The following is a 15,932-nucleotide window of genomic DNA, read 5'->3' as shown; positions in this document are numbered from 1 at the left end:
CATTTCATCATTACCTGAAATACAGTTTGTACTGGAAAAGTAAGACAAATACTTGAATTTTAAAAAATCAGTTTTCCAAATAAAAAATCAGAATTCAAAAATCAGTTTTCAGACTTGATACACTAGCACCCTCCAAAGGTGACTAATACTTTTTAAAAAAGATATTATTATGAATTCATGGATTTTAACTATTTCATATGTTTCCATCCACTGCAGTTATTCTTTGTCATGGTCAAACTGACACACTCTGGCCAATGGGAAACCCTTCAAGTTGGCACTGTCATCTTTTGTATATAATTCCAATATTATTATAAGGTTTTTACTTAAGTCCTTTGATTGGCATTTGTATTTCTTATGCTAAAATTCTTAGTTTCTAATATAAATATAAGTACTTATTTGTTTTATCATACTACCTAATGTGTTCAAAATAACAACAGCAATATCATTACTAATAATATGATTACTAAATGCAGTTTAAGATTTTTTGGCAATTCTTTTTGAACTTAGGATATAAATCTTTAAGGATGTATAGACACAATTCTCTGAGTGACCATTTTCACTTAAACAATATATCTTGGATATCACACTACAGTTGCATACCTAGAGCTTTCTGATTCTTTTTATAGGCATAACTTGGAGACATTGTGTATTTGGCTCCAAACCACGACAATAAAGCAAATACTACAAAAAAAGTGAGTCACACAAATTTTTTTGGTTTCCCAGTACATATAAAGATATGTTTACACTATAGTCTATTAAGTGTGCAATAGCATTATGTCTTTAAAAATGTACATGTCTTAAGAAAAATACTTTACTACTAAAAAGCACTAACAGGGCCTCCCTGGTGGCGCAGTGGTTAAGAGTCCGCCTGCCGATGCAGGGGATACGGGTTCGTGCCCCGGTCTGGGAGGATCCCATATGCCGCGGAGCGGCTGGGCCCGTGAGCCATGGCCGCTGGGCCTGCGCATCCGGAGCCTGTGCTCCGCAACGGGAGAGGCCACAACAGTGAGAGGCCCGCATACCGCAAAAAAAAAAAAAAAAAAAAAAAAAAGCACTAACAATCATCTGAGCCTTCAGCAAGTTGTAATAGTAACATCAAAAACTCAGTGATCACAGATCACCATAACAAATATGATTAAGTTTGAAATACTGTAAGAATTACCAAAATGTGACACAGTGACATGAAGTGAGCAAATGCTGTTGGAAAAAGGGCAATGACAGACGTGCTTGATGCAGGGTTACCACAAGCCTTCCATTTGTAAAAAAACGCAGCATCTTTGAAGTGCAATAAAGCAATGTGCGATGAAACAAGGTGTGCCTGTAATAGCTGCATAGTATGCTATTGAAGATGTACAGTTTATTTAATAAATACCCTATTAAGGGACATGACGACTGTTTCTAATGAATACCTATAGTTGCAGTGAATACCCTGCACAAATATTTTATTCTTTTCCTAGTGTACTTCTGAGCTACATTTCTAGAAGTGAGATTTCTAGGACAAAGGATGAACACATTAGTTTTCATCTGTTCTGTGGGTACATCTCTCTTCATTTGACTGTAGAAATGTTATAGCAATTCTTTTCTTCCTCTAATAACTTTGTAAGAATTTCCATCGACAATCCTCTTCTGTTTCTCATGTTTAATTGAGATGGGCGCACCTGCTTCTGCAGGAGGACAATCCTGTGTGAGAGTGTGCCAGGATAGCTTTCTTAGCTTCATGGCTCTAAGCTCATGCTTCACTGTTACCATGATGTATGTATGTATGCATGTAGGTTTGTATGTGTCTGTGTGTGCATATAAAAGCTTTAGTACATTCTGATATCTGCTTTCTCTATTTCCCTCTCCCACAATTATCTGAAAACTTATTTTTCCTTTACCTTTAATGTCCTTGTTCTGCTCAATATGAACTTTACCACTGGTGAATTTTCCTGAGCCAAGGCTTTTGTCTTGGAAGGAACTTCAGCTGGTTAGTTTCTAGAGTTCTTAGGACCCAGGTCATCTCAGAACTATTTAAGTTCCCGAGTGCCCCTGCACTCACCTACAAATTAGAGCCCATCCACATTATTTTCACTTTTGTTATTCTTTATTCATTCTTGCATCTTTCACCATCCTCTTTCCATCTGGGATTATTTTCCTTGTGCCTGAAGAACATCCATTAGTGGAGGGCTGCTAGTAGCAAACTCAGTTTTTATTTGAAAATATCTTTTCTTAATTTTTTATTATTTAGGATATTTCACTGGTTAGAGAATTTTAGTAAGAGGGTTATATTCTCTCAGGAGAATATTTTGTCCCAATGTCTTCTGGCTTCCATCGTTGTTCTTGAGAAGTTACTTGCCAGTCTAACTTTCAGTCCTTTATAGCTAATGTGCCTTTCGTTTCTCTGGTGACTTTTAAGAGTTTTTTCTTTGTCTCCAAGTATGGTTTGGTCCCATTACCTCTTTTACACCTCCCTTTTGGGTCCAAGTACACAAATGTTAGATATTCTAACTACATTCTCTATACCTTTTGCCCTATTCTCCATATTTTCTTTTTGTTGCCTGTTTCATTATAGTTATTTCAGACGCATCTGCCAGTTTATTAACTCTCTTATCAGTTTTATCTAATGTGCTAATAACCCCCTTTACAGAATACTTAACTGTACTTTTGTTTAAAATAAATAAATAAATATTTATTTATTTATTTATTTGGCTGCATTGGGTCTTCATTGCAGGACACAGGCTTCTCTCTAGTTGCGGCGTGTGGGCTTCTCTCTAGTTGTGGCATGCGGGTTTTCTCTCGCTAGCTGTAGCGTGCAGGATCCAGGGCGTGTGGGCTCTGTAGTTGTGGTGCACAGGCTCCAGACCATGTGAGCTCTAGTTTGCAGCACGCGGGCTCTCTGGTTGAGGCACACGAGCTCAGTAGTTGTGGCACACGGGCTTAGTTGTCCCACGGCATGTGGGATCTTAGTTCCCCGACCACGGATCTAACCCGCATCCCCTGCATTGCAAGGCATATTCCTTCCAATTAAAGCATGGCTTTAATTTTCTTGCATGCTGTATAATTAAACAGAGTTGGCTCACAGTTTGTGACTAATAATTCTAGGATCCATTTCTGTGAGTTTACTTCTTTGGTCAGTTTGTCATGGTTGTTGCTCAGAGTATCCAGTACATGAAAAGAAACTTCATTTTTATTTATTCCTCCAGTGTCTAGTTATCTTTAAATGTTTTCCAGATGCTATATTTAAAAATTTATTTGTAGAAATAATTTGAGGCTCAAAATGACATTCTGTTCCTCTAAGAATTATTTTCACTTGCTTTTGCTAGGTATCTAGAGACATTAGCAATCCAAAAGCATCTGAATCCAAGTTCAAGGTCTGAAAACCCAGGATACAATCTACAAGAAAGCTGATGTATTTCTTGTTCACTCTTACTCCTGGGTATAGCCTTGCAGGGTCCAAGCTCATGGTGGAAAAATGAACTCTGACTTCTGTCCCCCTAGTCCTGTGATGCTGCCAAAAGCACGTTTTCTGTTGCCTCTTCAGAACTGGCAAATACCATTCAGGGCAAAAACTACCCTAAGTGACAGGCTTACCAACCTCGATTCTGGTCTTCTTTAGTATCTCAGTCCTGTAAGTCCCCCCTATCTTGTTAGGTCTTTGATGATTCTAAGAAATAAACTTATATAATATGTCCAGCTTCTTTTAGTTGTCATCGGTAATGGAAGGCCTGAATTACTTGGTCTGCCATTACTGAAAGAAGTTACTCCATCACTTTTCATCCCTCTTAACCTACTTCATGTTTCTTCATAGCACTTGTTACTGACATTCACCTCACACCAATATAAATTTTAGGTAGATTTAAAAAATGTAAAACAAAACAAAAAACCAAAAATACTTCCAAAAAACTTAAGTTGGAAGTGCTTTATGACATACACATCATAAAAATACTGAAAGGCAAATGGCAAACCAAAAATACATAAACAAATATGAAAGAAAAAAGGACAATATTCTTAAAATAGTATGAGCTCTTATATGTAAATAAGAAAAAAATTTTCTATTTTATTTTCTAATTTTGTTTGCTCTCTCACTTTATTCAAGTCCCTGTTCAAATTTCCTGTCCTTGGAAATGCCTTCCTGATCATGAATCCCATTCCCATCTCTTTCCCCTTAACCTACTCCATTTTTCTGCATAACATTTATCAATACGTGCTTTTTTGATACTGTTTTAATTATCTGTGCCCTCTGACACTAATGTAAGTTCTGAAAGAAAAGAGACTTCATTTTTATTTACTGCTGTATCCTCAGTGCATGGAACAGTATCTGCTCAATAAATATTTGTGGGGCTTCCCTGGTGGTGCAGTGGTTGAGAGTCCACCTGCCGATGCAGGGGACACGGGTTTGTGCCACGGTCCGCGAAGATCCCACATGCCGTGGAGCGGCTGGGCCCGTGAGCCATGGCCGCTGAGCCTGCGTGTCCGAGCCTGTGCTCCGCAACAGGAGAGGCCACAACAGTGAGAGGCCCGCGTACCGCAAAAAAAAATAAATAAAAAGAAAAAATAAATATTTGTGGAATGGATGAATAAAGTTTTAAATAAACAGAATGTCTTGCTCTAATAATCATGGGAAAATATTTCAAAATACACAAAATAATAAAAGCTAGTATTTCTGGAGTACCAAGCATTGTTCTAAATGCTTTAGGTGTATTAACTCATTTAATCCCCAATAATTCTGAGTTAGGTTATCATGATACCCATCTTAAAGACAGAGCAAACTAGACACAGAGAGAATATGTAGTTTGCCTACGGTCACGCAGATAATAAGCATACACTAAAAAGGATTAACAATCCGGCAAATTCTTTCTGCCCCAGTCAAACTCATCTGTTCCTTTTCATACTTAAAAACTCTTGAATACGAATGAGACTAATTAAATAAAACCATCACCACTATGATCACCATTACTGACTGAATTTTTAGTACATACGTACTAAAGACTGTGCTCAGCATCTTACTTATAAATATCAAACTTAATCCTAACAGCAATTTTATGAAGTAGGTATTATAATCTTTCTTTTATAAAAGAAGAAAACTGAGGCTGAAGGAGGTTAAATTAGTTGTCTAAAGTCTAGATCCACGTGGGGTTCAATTTTAAGTTTCAATCTCAAGTCTGTATTTTTAGCTACCAGATTTAGAGACTTGCAATAAAATGTTATTCTTCAAAAGGACAAACAAGTACATTCTCTTAAGGAAACAAAAGAAAGCATTACATACATCCATTTCAGATATATAATCTTCTGGTTTGTCCATAAATACTGCAGAGACTGGAACAGTTGTGTTTTTGGACATCATGAATTTTAAGGGAACTTCATGGAAGATTTGATTTCTCTCTCTCATTGTCATTTTCTTTTGGGGAAGTGGTGAATTAATATAGATTACTTTAACTGGTTTTGAACCTTAAAACAGAAAAAGAATGGGAGTGATTAGTTACTAGTAAGTCATATTTAAAAAAAAAAAAAACAGGATGTATAAGAGAAGAATTACTAAACAAAGAGACACAGGATAGGAAACTGGAAGCACATGTCCCATACGTGTGCCTTGAATGAAAAGATTTTTAAAGTCCCTTAGAGATCTAAGGGCAACAGACTCTTACTGGCAAGAAAAATATGTTCTTTTTCTAACAATTTAAAAAAATATTTTCTGTTTTTTATTGTTATACTTTTACTGTCATTATTACTCAGTTCCTCTTGGGTTATACTTTCAAAAAGTGATAAAATGTTTACCACGGAGAATATATTACATTTAACTCTAATTTGTAGTTTTGTTTTTAGACATAGTCCTTCATTTACTCCAATTATGTTATTACATACAAGAATATTAATTCTAAAAGATATGAGAAAATTATTAAATATGAACAAAAATAGAAGGGGAATAATATTTTGTACAGAATTTATGTGTAAATATTAATTTTACCGTTAAGAGAGACACTATCTTATATTTATAAGTATAGACTTATTTAAATCTGAATTCCAATAATAGGTAAGTAAATAAACCCTGGAAACTAACCCATTTGAGGCTGTCTAATAAAGTATTACATTCCTTTTATTTCAGTGAAAGACAGAAGAACCTCACCATTTCATGTATCTTTGGCCACCCTAAACTATAATTTTTTCTCTACTTCTCACACCCAGCATGCATACAGGTCCTGTAAATCTAATAACTCATTTATGAGTGTCAATTGTATACTTAGCACTATATATTAAAAAGTTCTTCTACTGAATGTAATTGTCAAATTTACATCCTCCTTAAATCAAAACTTAGCTTTTTGTATTTGACAAATGACCACCTATAATTAGACAATTGAAATAGAACTGTTTCAGCTCCTCTTTTGAGAGTGTTACTTGACATGGCAAATCACAAACCTGTGACGGGTATTACTTGAATACACACTGGAATTTCCCACTGTTCCTTGTAGCTTGGTCCATGATTATTTAATAAGGTAAATAATGCTTGACTAGTTAGAGCTATCTGAGGGTGATATCTTGCAACAAGCTTCTCTGCATTTGGGTCTTTACTAATGTCCTGAAAAACAACATAAAACTTGTTACTTGATTACACTTATTGGAAACTTCTTTGATTAAATAATGAAAAGAAGGGAGAAATTCAGGAAGGGTACTTTAGAACAACCAGGTTACATGTACTTTATGAGGTACAGAAGATTGCTTAGGAAGATCCAAAATCACTTTACTACTTACATAATGCATAGCTGCAGCTGTTTGTTCTGGTGTTTCAGTGGTAGGTATGTTATCTTTTGACAGCTGCAACTTTGCAGGCATTGAGGGAAATACTGTTTTCACATATTTTACACTGCCCTAAATTAGAAAAAACATGAATGTTTTATTGCAGAAATCTTGATGTATTTTTTTCCTGAAGTATTTTTTCATCATATGAAACTTATAACTTAAAATTCTTCATTGTCCTAAATGCAAATATCAAATTTAGAGCCTTCTTAAGACAAGACCTTAATGTTTTTACCTGTCAACCACCATATAGTTGTTTTTTTTTTTAAGATTTTATTTATTTATTTATTTTTGGCTGCATTGGGTCTTAGCTGGGTCACACGGGATCTTTCGTTGTGGTGCGCAGGCTCTCTAGTTGTGGCGCGCAGGCTACAGAGCATGTGGGCTCTATAGTTGGGGTGCGTGGGCTCTGTAGTTGTGGCATGTGGGCTTAGATGCCCTGCAGTAAGTGGGATCTTAGTTCCCCGACCAGGGATCAAACCTGCGTCCCCTGAATTGGAAGGTGGATTCTTAACCATTGTACCATCAGGGAAGTCCCCCATATACGTTTTTTTTAAAACAAGGGTCCAAGATAAGGGTGCCGTGAAATTTTCCCTGTCATTTTAAATTCTAACCTCTCACTTTATGAAGTACAAGTCATAGCAGGGTATAAGAGAAACTCTAAAATATCTTCTTTACACACATATACTTCCAATATGATTTTGAGTAAATCCCCTTAAAAGAAAAGGGGCTTTCTGCTTGTATTCAGAAACATAAGAGATGGAAACTAAGCAAAGAAAATCAAGAAATAAAGTTGGGAGTGATATTTTTTTTTAACTTTTTCTTTTTTCTTTAAATATTTATTTATTTATTTGGCTATACCAGGTCTTAGCTGGTGGTACGCGGGATCTTCATTGCGGCAGGTGGGATTTGGTTCCCTGACCAGGGATTGAACCCAGGCCCCCTTCACTGGGAGTGCAGAGTCTTAACCACTGGACCACCAGGGAAGTCCCGGTAGTGATATTTTTAAAAACATCAAGTAATGGTAGTCATACAATAAAAGGGGACACATTTGTACTGCATATTTTAAAAATTCTATCTCGTGACTGCTCAAAACTTAAACATAAATATTGAAATATATCTAAATTATGCTTCTGTGTGAAATACAGATGATGTTTCAGACAAAAATAAGTTTATTTTTATTTTCTTATGGTAAACCTTACCAATGCGAGAAGAGTTTTTTCTAACTTTAATCCCATCTCTATTCTGAATGGGAAGAATCCCATTAAGCTGGTGACTTCATGGAGAGTATAGAATTCTGGATACCTTTTCACTTGTTCAATACAAGCTTTTAAAATTTGCTAAAAAATAAAAATTAAGAGAAATTCATTTTTTGTACTTCTCTAATAATGCAACAAAAATAACTTAGTTACATGTGACTAAATAATTATTCATTTCAAATATGAGCCTCATCTCATTAACCGAACTTCTAACAATCCAGGCATACTGTATATTCCTTACTTGATTTAAACTCTTAGTTTTCATAACAATTCTTTTTAACCTAATTTCTTAAAACATTGATGTTTAATAATACTAAAATTAGCAATTGTATTAAAATTTAAAGTTAGAGAAGACACATCATATTTTCTCTGCTATTTAAGAAACTGTCAAAGAAATAAAGCCACGTGAAAATTTTAACACACTTTATGGGAATAAAAGCAGTTACATGAATGATTAGAAATAAGTAAGTTTAATACCCTAAGAAGATCCCCAAGCACAATGAATTAATGAAGTAGTTATCTTACAGGTCATTCTAACCTTCAATCTAAAAAATAAATAAGGAATTTTATAACTACTTCAAATGATGGAGTATTAAGTATTTTCTTCTCTCCAAAATGTTCTCAAAATATTAATGACTTACCAGGAAATGTAATGAGGAAGAAAAATTCACAATTTCACCCAAGCATGTGATAACATGTAAATAACTCAAAGAAGCACAGCAGTTTTGGACGGGGTAGGGGAGTTATAAGACCATACATACTACATTATCTTCTAAGATGCACTCGTCCCTCGCATCTCTGGAATCCCCCATGGATACCAAAATCCAAGGATGCTCAAATCCCTTATATGAAATGGTATAGTACCATCAGCCCTCCATATCCACTGATGTAGAACCCGTGGATACGGAGGGCCAAATGTGTGTGTTTTCTCTTCTTCTCTCAATGAACCTTAATCTGAGCCTTTTAGAATATAGTTTGTATCACAAAAGCTTTTAGCAATAAGCATATTTTTATACCTTACACTCTCTTTCCCTTCAGATATTTATAAAGTGTGTCAAGTTACAAATCAATAACATTACTCCAGTACATCTTCTTATCTATAGTTTCATATCCTCTTCTCTCTTTCTTTAATCCTCACTCTCTATTATCTTCCACATTTCCCCCCTCAATTCTACGCTTTTCAATAATGACCTTGATATTTAATCAGGATATTACTTGCAATTAAGGCAGATATAGGTTAATATGAAGAAGTTCTGTTTGCTCTTAAAAACGCTAGTAAACTGCAAACTCGGATCTGCATAATATCTTTGCTCCTCATTTATAATATTAGTCAACTTTCACCCCTAATATTCCTATCCTGTAGAAGCCATTACAAAAATCTGAACATGCAAAGGAAAGCAATATATAAGAACTATGTGACATATAGACTACTCTGGTTAGGTATTTATCAGCACATCTTTCTTGGTAAAACTATGCTAGATGTTACAGTGCTTTTTAAGTGAGTTTCACTTAACTCAGTAATTATGGCAAGAGAAAAATTCAAGGGAAAATCTAAGACAGTTTTATACCTATACTCAGATACACTACATAGCATTAAAGGTATTTCACAACTGGTAGATATTAAGTAATAACTAAAGGATCATTATTTAATATATTTAATTTAAAATTTTTAATTAGTAATTTACTTATGGTTGAAAAACTGCTAAGAGTGAACAAAGGAGGTTAAGACATTCAGGCTGTTTCCCATCATCACCCACTCCCGAATGTTATTTAACACTCAAAGTATCTTGAAAGTTAAAAACACCAAAAACACATGCATCATTTACAGAGAAAGATGAAAATAACTATGCTCCAGAAAGAGAAAATATAATAGGTTTTCATACATGTTTGAAGCTTAAACTTAAACAGATACTGCTTCTGGCAATATGGTAAAGTAGGTACCTTGAAGAGCACTCCTATCCAAACAACACTAGATGCTGGATAAATTACAACTAACAATTTTCATGCATTGCTGGGCTCGGTAAAAGAGAGGAGAGGGCTTCCCTGGTGGCGCGGTGGTTGAGAGTCCGCCTACTGATGCAGGGGACATGCCCCGGTCCGGGAAGATCCCACATTCCGTGGAGGAGGCCCGCATACCACAAAAAAAAAAAAAAAAAAAAGAGAGAGAAGAATCTCCAAGGACCATAAATAAATAAATAAATAAATGCCAAACATCTAGAATGAGGAGAAACAGGAGCAGTGAGCAGTAAGAAAACCCATGAAAGGTGAAGTGGCTTGAGGGCAAATGCCTCAACCAGTTCTAAGATCAGGTAGGGAGCTGAACAGGAGAGCCCTATATTTAAGGCTTGAAAAGCAGAGATTTGAACAGATATCTGTACAACCATGTTCACAGTAGCATTATTCACAACAGCCAAAAGGTGGAAGCAAATCAAATGTCCATCAATGGATGAATGGATACACAAAATGTCCACATACATACAATGGAATATTCAGCCTTAAAAAGGAAGGAAATTATGCCACATGCTAGAACATGTATGAATCTTGAAGACATTATGCTAAGTAAAATAAGCCAGTCACAAAAAGACAAATACTACATGATTCCACGTATATGGGGGTACTTACAGTAGACAAATTCAGAGACAGAAAGTAGTATGGTGAGTGGCACAATAATAAATAAATATTTCGTGTTTGTCCCTGGTTCCTGACACACAGCTCCTAAAATTCTTGGAATCCACTAAGTGATAAGAATGTCTTTTTTATGCTAATTAGATGACAAAAGGCCCATAGATAATCACCAGCAGCCAATGATTTAATCAAACATGCTCACTAAATGAAATCTCCATAAAACTCCCCTTAACAATGGGATTTGGAGAGCTTCTGGGTTGGTGAACACATGGAGGTGCTGGGAGGGCAGTGTACCTGGAAAGGGCATGGAAGCTCTGTGCCTCTTCCCCCCATACCTTGCCCTATGCATCTCTCTCTTCCATTTGGCTGTTCCCGAGTTGTATTCTTTATAATAAACTGGAAATAGCAAGTAAAGTGCTTTCCTGAGTTCTGTAAGCCGTTCTACCTAATTAGTGAACTCAAGGTAGGGATGGGTCATGGAAACCCTAGGCCTACTGTCTGGAGAGTTGGAGAACTGGTTGGCATGAGGGAAGAAATCCCACATATTTGGTGTCAGAAGTGTTGTGAATAGAAACAGTTCAGAAACAGGTATAGAGTCTCAGTTTTACAAGATGAAGAGAGTTCTGGAGATTGGCTATACTACAATATGAACGTACTTAATACTATAGAACTGCATATTTCAAAATGGTTAAGGGGCTTCCCTGGTGGTGCAGTGGTTAAGAATCCACCTGCCAATGCAGGGGACACAGGTTTGATCCCTGGTCCAGGAAGACTCCACATGCCACGGAACAACTAAGCCCGTGCACCACAACTACTGAGCCTGTGCTCTAAAGCCTGTGAGCCACAACTACTGAAGCCCATGTGCCACAACTACTGAAGCCCACATGCCTAGAACCCGTGGTCTGCAAAAAGAGAAGCCATCACAATGAGAAGCCCGCACACCACAACAAAGAGTAGCTCCCGCTAGCTGCAACTAGAGAAAGCCCGTGTGCAGCAATAAAGACCCAATGCAGCCATAAATAAATAAATAAAATCTATTAAAAAAATAATAAAAATGGTTAAGAGAGTAAATTTTGTTATGTGTATTAATCATAATTAAAAATTATTTTTAAAAAAGGGAAGGATATTGACACATGCTATAACATGGGTGAATCTTGAAGACATTATGCTAAGTAAAATAAGCCAATCACAAAAGGACAAATATTGAAATGACTCCACTTATATAAAGTACCTAGTGAAGTTAAATTCATAGAAATAAAAAATAGAATGGTGGTTGTCAGGGACTGGGAGGAAGAGGGAATGATGAGTTATTATTTAATGAATACAGAGTTTCAGTTTGGGACAATGGAAAAGTTTAGGAATGGATGATGAAAATCCACTTACAACAGTGCGCAAGTATTTAATGCCATTGAACTATACTTAAAAATGGTTAAAATGGTAAATTTTATGTTATATATATATATATATATTACCACACCAAAAAAAGAGAAATGGAAGACAGACTGAAACCTAGGAAGTTTGGGAATTCCAGAAAGAGAGTTGGGAAAACAAAAAAGAAGCAATAATTGAAAATGGCTGAGAATTTTCAAGAACTGATGATGGATTTGAATCTACAGATACAAGACACACAATGAAACAAGTAGAATTTTATTCTAATAAAGTACATTGTAATGAAACTAATGCACCAAAAATTAAGAGCGGTCAGAAAGAAAAGGCAGATTCCCTAAAAGAAATGACAATTAAACAAACAATACACTTTTCAATAATAATATGCGAGCCAGAAAAAGTAGAATTATATCATCGTACGCTGAGAAATAAAACAAACTGTCAACTTAGAACTATGTATGGAGCAAAACTATCTTATTAGAATGAGAACAAAATAAAAAAATTTCCATGTAAACAAAAAAGAAGATTGTTCATCACCAAGTGACCTTCACCAAAGGAACATCTAGAACATATAACATTTCAGGAAAAATGAAGAGGATTTCAGAATGTAGATTTGAAAAGAGGAGATGGAAAGGCAAAAGAAGGTCCATGTTTGTAGATAAATGAAGACAAACATTGTTCATATAAAATAATGTAGGTAGGTTTAAAAAAGAGACAGCATTAAAACAATAATATCAGTGAGGAGGGATGTGATGAAAGTCAAAATGCTCTATGGTCTCTGTAGATGTATAGGTTAATAAACTAAGAACTAAATAGAGTTGAGAAATTTACCCATAGGTCAATGGTGACAAGGTAATTCAATAAGGAAAAAATTCATTGTGAAAATTCAAGAATAACCACTAAGAACAACAACAACAAAAATGTATAAATTCCTAATCAATAGAGAGGCAAAAAAGAAGGGGGAAAAAGTCAACCTCCTCAAAAGAAGTCAAAGAAAGAAGTTTAGGAAAAGACAAATAGAAATCATAAACAGGTTTATATACATAAATTATCACAATGAATGTAAATGACTCAACTTTTTAATTAATAGGCAAGAGATGGTCAGATCTTATTTAAAAAGGCACTCTAGCTAAACATCATTTTAAGAGATATTTGTTTCCATAATTAAAAATTATTTCTATAGTTCTATAGAATCTATAGAACTTTAATATAAGTTCTATAGATTCAAAGCAATCCCAATTAAAGTCCCACTTAGTTTTTTTCTAGAAATTGACAAGCTGATTCCAAAGTTTTCATGGAAATGCAAAGAACCAATAAAAGCCAAAACAATTTTAAAAAAGAACAAAGTTGTAGGATTTCCACCAGTTGGTTTCTTGTAGTCTTCCACTACAAGACATGGTGGTATTGGCATAAAGACAGAGATATAGATTAATGAAACAGACTAGAGTCATGAAATTGACCCACACATCATTGGTGAAAAGGCAATTTAATGAGGGGAAAAATAGCTTTTTCAACCAATAGCGCGAAACAATTTCTCAACATTGGCACTACTGACGTTTTAGACCAGATAATTCTTTGTGTTGGGGGGGCCAACTTTTACATTGCAGGATATTTAACAACATTCTTGGCTCTACCCACTAGATGCCAGAAGCACTCCTTCCTCAGTTAAGAGAACCCAAAATATTTCTAGACATTACCATATGTCTGGTAGGAGGCAAAATCACTCTCAGTAGAGAATCACTATGCTTGAACAACGAGATATCCAGATGAAAGGAAAATAAACTTTGACCCAAACCTCACATCTTGCACCAAAAAAACCTTGAAATTAACATACACACATTCACATAAAAGTTAAAACTATAAAACCTCTAGATCAGGGTTTCTCAACACAAGCACTACTGACATTTGAGGCTCCATAATTCTTTGCTGTGGGGGATGTTATATACATTGTAGGATGTTTAACAGCATCCCTGGCCTTTAGTCACTAGATACGAGTCATTCTCTGCCAGTTGTGACAATCAAAAATATCTCCAGACACTGCTGAAGTCCCCTGTGTGGGGAGTGGGCACAAGGGTAAAGGAGTAAAAGTGACCTCAGATAAGAACCACTTGGGGTTGGCAAATATTTCTATGCTAGAACACATACAAGCACCAACCATAAAACACTTGCAAAAATTAGACTTCATTAAAATTAAAATTGTTTTTTGAAAGACAATTAAAAAAATTAAAAAGTGTGTCACAAACTGGGAGAAAACTATACACACACACACACACACATATGTGTATATATATGTATATATATATAAAACAGGCTTGTATTCAGAATATATAAAGAACTTTCAAAAATCAATAAAAATAAACCCCAATAAAATTAGCAAAAGATGTTAACAGACATTTCACAAAAGCCAATAAAAACACAAAAAAGATGTTCAAACATCACTGCTCTTTGGGGATATGCAAGCTAAAGCCATAATGAGGCACTACTACACACCACAGGTTGGCTAAAATTAAAAAAGATTAACAATGTTAAGTGTTAGCTAAAGTGTAGAACAACTGGAACTCTTATACATTCACTGCTGGCAAGAGTATAAAATGGTATATCCACTATGGAAAACAGCTTGGCAGTTTCTAATAAAATTTAACTTTGTACACTTGCCAGATGATGTATGAATACTATACCTAGGTATATACCCAAGAAAATGCAAATATATGTCCCCCCAAAATCTTGTACAAGAATGTTCTTAATAGCTTTATTCAAAATTGCCCCAAACTGGAAATAACACAACTGCCCATCAACAGTTGAACTGGTAAACCAATTTTGGTATAACCATACAACAAAACAAAAAGGAATAAAAAGGAATACATTATGGATACTTGCATCAATGTGGATGAATCTCAAAAATGCTGACTGAAAGAAGTCAGACACAAAAGAGAGTACACTGTGTGTGATTCAATTTTTATAAAACTCCGGAAAAGGCAAATCTAATATATGGTGACAGAAAGCAAATCGGTGATTTCCTAGGGCCATGGATGGAAAGAGGCACAGAGATCTTTTTAGTGTGATAGAAATACTCCATATCGGGACTTCCCTGGTGGCACAGTGGTTAAGAATCCACCTGCCAATGCAGGGGACATGGGTTTGATCCCCAGTCTGGGAAGATGCCATGTGATGCAGAGAAACTAAGCCCGTGTGCCACAACTACTGAGCCTGTGCTTTAGAGCCCGCGAGCCACAACTACTGAGCCCATGCACCACAACTACTGAAGCCCACGCACCCTACAGCCCATGTGCCATAACTACTGAAGCCCATGTGCTCTAGGGCCCGTGTGCTGCAACTACTGAAGCCCACGTACCAAGAGCCCGTGCTCCGCAACAAGAGAAGCCCCCGCTTGCCGCAAAAAAGACCCGACACAGCCGAAAATAAATAAAATTTTAAAAATATATAATAAAATACATTAAAAAAATAAAAAATTATAAAAAAAAGAAAAGAAAAAGAAATACTCCATATCATGGCTGGGGTCATGGTTACACAGGAAGACTCACTGACATGCATTTAAAATTGATGCTTATTGTATGTAAATTTTACCTCAGTAAAATTGATTTAAAGTTAAATGTGGATTAAAAAGGGAGAGTTTATCCCTAGAAGAGAACATAGGCAAAACATTCTCTGACATAAATTGTACCAATGTTTTCTTAGGTCAGTCTCCGAAGGCAAGAGCAATAAAAACAAAAATAAACAAATGGGACCTAATCAAACCTACAAACTTTTGCACGGCAAACGAAACCATGAACATGTCTTTTGCTAAAAGACAACATACGGAATGGGAGAAAATATTTGCAAACAATGTGACCAACAGGGGCCTAATTTCCAAAATATACAAACAGCTCATAC

General features: G+C 35.6%; 1 protein-coding gene across 9 annotated transcripts in view; it reads right to left on the bottom strand.

Moving 5' to 3' along the window:
* ICE2 (interactor of little elongation complex ELL subunit 2) overlaps positions 1–15,932 on the bottom strand; it is a 68,960-nt gene that overhangs the window by 35,741 nt on the left and 17,287 nt on the right. For all 9 annotated transcript variants that reach the window (XM_060097252.1, XM_060097251.1, XM_060097256.1 and 6 more), the window contains 4 exons: positions 7,974–8,111; positions 6,727–6,843; positions 6,394–6,553; positions 5,246–5,427 (listed from right to left, as the gene is read on the bottom strand). In XM_060097252.1, the coding sequence (XP_059953235.1) occupies positions 5,246–5,427; positions 6,394–6,553; positions 6,727–6,843; positions 7,974–8,111 (597 nt within the window). The remainder of the gene's footprint in view (positions 1–5,245; positions 5,428–6,393; positions 6,554–6,726; positions 6,844–7,973; positions 8,112–15,932) is intronic.

Source organism: Mesoplodon densirostris, chromosome 4 (assembly GCF_025265405.1).
Source record: "Mesoplodon densirostris isolate mMesDen1 chromosome 4, mMesDen1 primary haplotype, whole genome shotgun sequence".
Lineage (NCBI taxonomy): Eukaryota > Metazoa > Chordata > Mammalia > Artiodactyla > Ziphiidae > Mesoplodon > Mesoplodon densirostris.
This window is presented reverse-complemented; position numbering and strand designations above follow the sequence as displayed.